This window comes from Manis pentadactyla, chromosome 1 (assembly GCF_030020395.1).
Source record: "Manis pentadactyla isolate mManPen7 chromosome 1, mManPen7.hap1, whole genome shotgun sequence".
Taxonomy (NCBI): domain Eukaryota; kingdom Metazoa; phylum Chordata; class Mammalia; order Pholidota; family Manidae; genus Manis; species Manis pentadactyla.
Window position 1 is genome coordinate 161,083,572 of NC_080019.1, and position 5,883 is coordinate 161,089,454.

Consider the following 5,883-nt stretch of genomic DNA (forward strand, 5'->3'; position numbering starts at 1 on the left):
AAGGGCCAGAACTCTCTGCAAAAAGACCAGTGTGCCTACTGCAAAGAGAGAGGCCACTGGAAAAATGAATGCCCCAAGAGAGAAGCCAGGGAACAACCCAAGGTCCTCCAGATAGAAGGCTTAGATGACTGAGGGGGATGGGGTTCGGTCCTTCCCGAGCCTTGAGTAACCCTGAATGTGGAGGGGAAGCCAGTGACTTTTATGGTCAACACTGGAGCAGAACATTAAATTCTTAAGAACCCCACAGGGCCCCTTTCTCCCAAACAGTCCTGGGTATAAGGAGCCATAGGATCTAACCAATATTCATGGACTACACAAAGATCCGTAGACCTAAAATTGGGATGGGTATCCTACTCATTCATGGTTATCCCTGAGTGCCCCTACCCACTTCTGGGAGAGAGATTTGCTGTCCAAGGTGGGAGCCCACATCCACTTTGAGGGTGACTCAGTTTCCGTAAATGACCAGAATGGAGCCCCTGTCAGCATTCTTACCTTATCGCTTAATGATGAACATAGACTTTACCCTAACCTGAGAAGAGAAAAAAACAACTATGAGCTCCTCCATAAGTGGCTAAAAGAGATCCTGGAAGTATGGGCTGAGATGGGAGGCATTGGATGGGTAAAGCATTGGGCACCGATAGTGGTCCAGCTAAAAGCCACTGCCACTCCTGTCCGTGTGCGGCAGTACCTGATCCCTCAAGAAGCAAAAGTGGGCATTGCCCTTCATATCCGACGCCTGTGACAGGCAGGAATTCTAGTCCCATGCCAGTCGCCTTGAAACACCCTTCTACTGCCTGTTAAGAAACCAGGGACAAATGACTTACGTCCAGTACAGGACTTGTGAGAAATTAATAAATGGGTGGAGGTTATTCACCCCACAGTCTCCAACCCTTACACCCTTTTGAGCTCTCTGCCACCTGACAGGGTTGTATACACCATCCTAGACCTAAAGGATGCTTCCTTCAGCTTATCACTAGCCTGCCTCGAGTCAACTGCTATTTGCTTTTGAATGGAGAGACCCGGAGGATGGATTGAATGGTCAACTGACCTGGACCAGGTTGCCTCAGGGATTCAAGAACTCACCGACCATCTTTGATGAGGCCCTCCATGAAGATCTGAGTGAGTACCAGCATTTCCACCCAGAGGTGAGCCTGCTTCAATATGTAGATGATTTACTTATAGCTGCCCATTCAGAAATAGAATGTCAGGCAGCCACTAAAGATTTACTTATGACACTGGGAAAACAAGGGTACCGAGCATCTGCTAAAAAAGCTCAACTCTGTTTAGAAGAAGTCACCTACTTGGGATATAAACTCAAGGGGGGATGCCGATGGCTATCCCAGGCCAGAAAAGAGACTATTTTCCAGCTACCAAGGCCAGACTGTAGACGGGCTGTCAGGGAGTTCTTGGGGACAGCAGGGTTCTGCCGCCTCTGGATTCCTGGCTTTGCTGAACAAGCTAAGCTCTTATATGAAGCCACCTGAGAACAGGAACCCTCCTTTACATGGACGCCTGAGATGGAAGAAGCTTTTGTCAAAATCAGAGAGGCTCTCTTGCAGGCCCCAGCCCCAGCCCTCCCAGATGTCTCCAAGCCCTTCCACCTGTATGTAGATGAACAGAGAGGAGTGGCAAAAGGAGTTCTCACCCAGAAGCTGGGCCCCTGGGTGAGACCACTGGCTTATCTATCAAAGAAATTAGACCCAGTGGCCAGCGGATGGCCACCATATCTCCGCATCATAGCTGCCACTGCACTTCTTGTTAAAGATACAGACAAGTTAATGCTGGGCCAGAATCTTGTGGTCATGACACCCCACACCATTGAGGGAGTTTTAAAGTGCCCTAACGACCGATGGCTGTCAAATTCACATGTCACCCACTATCAAGTTCTGCTCCTTAATCTGCCTTGTATCCTCTTTGCTGCTAGCAAAACATTGAATCCAGCCACCTTGCTACCAGATCCAAATCTAGATTCGCCCTCACACGAGTGCAAGGAGATCCTCAGCCACCTACAGGGAACATGCCCCGATCTGGGAGATGTTCCCTTGTTGGATCCCGATACTACTTGGTTCACTGATGGAAGCAGCTTCATCAAAGATGGGGTGAGATATGCAGGGGCAGCAGTGACTACAGAGATGGAAGTCGTATGGGCATCCCCCCTACCCTCAGGAATATCACCTCAGAAAGCAGAACTGATAGCCCTCACCAAAGCTCTTCAATTGGCAAAAGGTAAGCGGCTAAACATATATACTGACAGCAGGTATGCCTTTGCCACAGCCCATGTACACGGGGCCATTTACAAAGAAAGAGGACTATTAACAGCTGAGGGAAAAACTATCAAAAACAAGCAAGAGATCCTAGACTTGCTACAGGCCATTTGGCTTCCCCAGGCAATTGCTATCATACATAGTCCTGGGCACCAAAAAGGTGAAGGGCAAGTGGCCCAAGGAAATAACAAAGCAGACTTTGTAGCTAAGGAAGCCGCCCTAGCAGAGGTACCCAAGGCCCTGGTAGCAGCCAACCCCACCCCCAGTTGCTATTTCTCCCACCTTACCGGAAGTACCAGAGTACACTCAGAAAGATCTGTCTGAGATCCAGAAGTGGGGACCACATTATGCTCAAAAAGATGAACAATGGTATCAGGACCCAAGAGGGGACTACATTCTACCCTCCCTCCTAGCTGCCCAACTAGTCTCACACATTCATCAGGTCACACACCTGGGAGAGCATAAAATGACAGAACTGCTATGGAGCTCCCATCTCCGGGTCCATGGTCTCTGATTATTAGTCAATCAGGTAGTCTCTCAGTGTAAAGTTTGCCAGTTGGTCAATGCGAAGGGAGGAACAACCCAAAAGGGGGTCCGAGAAAGAAGTACAAGACCTGGAGCCTATTGGGAAATAGACTTTACCGAGGTCAAACCAGGAAAATATGGTTACAAGTATTTGCTAGGCACCTTTTCCTGATTGGTAGAAGCCTTTCCAACCAAAAGAGAAATTGCTATAGTAGTTGCCAAGAAATTCCTGGAAGACATTATTCCAAGGTATGGCCTTCCTCCTTTTATTGGGTCAGACAACGGACCAGCTTTCGTCTCTCAGGTAACACAAGGGCTGAGCCATATATTGGGGACTAATTGGAAGCTAAACTGTGCATATCATCCCCAAAGCTCAGGTCAAGTAGAAAGGATGAATTGGACCATTAAGGAGACTTTAACCAAATTAACCCTAGAAACTGGTGGTGATGGGGTGACTCTCCTCCCCTTCGTTCTGTTCAAAGTCAGGAATACTCCATATAGACTAGGCATGACCCCCATTTGAAATACTATTTGGCAGGCCTCCCCCGATTCTTCCCTACTTGTGAGCTGATCTATTAGCTGAGCAAAAGATAAAAACTTTCCCTACAAGCTTTGTTTCAGGTCCAAGAAGCCTTACATCAGAACTTACAGGCCGTGTACTACAAGCCTCCCCCCGGAGCCCCACAATGTCCAACCTGGAGACTTGGTACTGATCAAAAGGCATCAAAAAGAAACCTTAGAGCCGCGTTGGAAAGGACCTCACACAATCATCCTAGCAACTCCCACGGCAATCAAAGTTGACGGAATAGCAGCATGTATCCATCACACTCAGGTCAAGGCCGCTCCTAGAGATCAAGAGTCTACATGGACAATTCAAGCCCATCCGACTGACCCTCTGAGAGTAAAAATTACCTGACATGTGGCTGCTTCTCGTTCTCCAGGCTTTAACCCTGGAACTAATGGTGGCAGCAGTGGCCGGAAGTCCCCACTTCCCAAGGAGACTTGAGTGGATCATCATCAAGTCTGAGACTGGAGACATTATCAACTCTACAGAACAAGAAGGACACCCTAAGTCATGGTTCCCTGATCTGTACTTCAATGTTTGTAAGTTGTTTGGGACAAACTGGGGCTTAAGAGGGGACCCCAAGTATCCACGCCCAACCCAAGGAATAGTGTGTAGGACCCCAGGGTACTGAGACCTGACACGTCAACACAATTTCTATGTCTGTCCCGGACATAGCTGAAGTCAGCCTCAGCAGGCTAAATGTGGGGGCCCAGAACACTTCTTCTGTGCTGTCTGGGGCTGTGAGTATATGGGAAAGATAGATTGGAAACCCTCTGTACAGGGTGATTGGATACAATTTATCTAATCTAAAGGGCCTACCTGCTGGAGTAACCCAGACTGTAATCCGATCTGTGTTCACTTCAGCTCCGTAGGAAAAACTAAGTGGGAAGAGTGGAAATCAGGGAGGATGTGGGGCCTTTGCTTTTATGCAGAGGGAGCAGACCCCGGAGCTCTTTTTACAATTATGCTCCAGTTAGGTCTCACTCTTAAATAAACCACCAGTCATTTGGGAACTGAACCCAGTGCCTCCTCCTCCACTCCCGGAGGAACTTCAGAAATCTACTGCAGGACCTACCTACCCTTCTCCTAGGACAGATCCAAGGTCAGATTCAAAGCTATGCCACTTAACGTTCTCCCCGTCCCTAACCGGACCCAGTCTCTTCCACCTAGTAAAGGCCACTTATCAGGTATTAAATATCTCCAAACCAGAAGTAACCCGATCCTGCTGGCTTTGCCTAGACTCTAGACCCCCTTTCTATGATAGCATTGCTCTAGTAGCCAATTTCTCTACTGAGACTGACTCCTCCAAATGCCGGTGGTCCCAAGGGAATTTTGAGTGTACTCCTAGAGTTACCCTACAGGCCCTAACAGGGCAAGGACTTTGTGTTGCCACCAACCGACTGCCTCCTTACCCTCACTTATGTAGTCAGACCCTAAATGTTAATTCTGAGATCCAATCATACCTAGTAGCCCCTCCCAACACTTGGTGGGCCTGTAAAACAGGAATAACTGCTTGTATACATGCTGACACCCTTAGAACTCATGATGATGTCTGCATTCTCGTGCAACTCATTCCCTGGATAGTAGTGCACGGTGAAGAAGAAATAATTGATAGCTGTTCCCTAAGTCAAAAGAGTCTAAGAAGGCAAAAATGAGAAATTATTTCCACCATAGTAGTCTCTGCCATTTTGGGGGCTGGGCTGGCCGGTGCTGGTACAGGCATAGCATCTCTAGTCCTCCAAGATAAAAATTACAAAGCCCTCAGTGATGCTATCGACCATGATTTCCAAACAGTAGAACTTACTCTAGCCCAGCTAGAAGAGTCTTTGTCCTCCCTAGCAGAGGTTGTAATACAAAATAGAAGAGGACTCGACTTACTGCTCTTGCAACAAGGAGGACTATGTGTAGCCTTAGGAGAACAGTGTTGCTTCTATACCAATCACTCAGGTGTTATTCAAAATTCTTTGACTGAACTAAAAACTAGAATTCAAAACCAGCAGAGAAATAGAGCAGCAACCCAAAACTGGTATGAAAGCGTTTTCAGTTGGTCCCCTTGGCTAACAACTTTATTATCAGCAGTAGCAGGCCCCCTCTTACTTTTGATACTAGTTCTTACATGTGGCCCCTACCTTATCAATGCCCTCCTCAAATTTGTACAGAAACGGATCTCCACCATCCAGCTCATGGTCCTTAGATCTCAGTACAGGCCCTCGAATAAGGAAGACCCTATTCTGTTACTTCAAAGATTTGAAATAGAGCAAAACTCAAGGGGGGAATGAAGAGTCCTGACTAAAGAGTCTGGGCATAAGCTATTCCATTTTTTTAATGACTTCGTTTTGTGAGAAACAGGTCACGTCCGCTTTGCACATGGCCCATTTTGTGCACGGCCTGCTCTGTGCATGGCCCATGTCTGCACACGGCCAGCTTTGCACACAGCCCACTCTGCACACGGCCTGCTCTAGTATAAAAGAAGAATAAACTTGTACTTTGGGGTCTCCACCTGTGTGTGTGAGACCCCAGCATGCTGGC

At 47.7% G+C, this 5,883-nt stretch overlaps 1 protein-coding gene across 1 annotated transcript; it reads left to right on the forward strand.

Moving 5' to 3' along the window:
• Nucleotides 1–1,517: 1,517 nt before the first annotated feature.
• Nucleotides 1,518–4,119, forward strand: LOC130679537 (uncharacterized). Its single transcript, XM_057488583.1, has 2 exons — nucleotides 1,518–2,226; nucleotides 3,400–4,119. Exons 1-2 carry the CDS (start codon nucleotides 1,518–1,520, stop codon nucleotides 3,588–3,590), a joined length of 900 nt encoding a protein of 299 aa, XP_057344566.1. The 3' UTR covers nucleotides 3,591–4,119.
• Nucleotides 4,120–5,883: the final 1,764 nt, after the last annotated feature.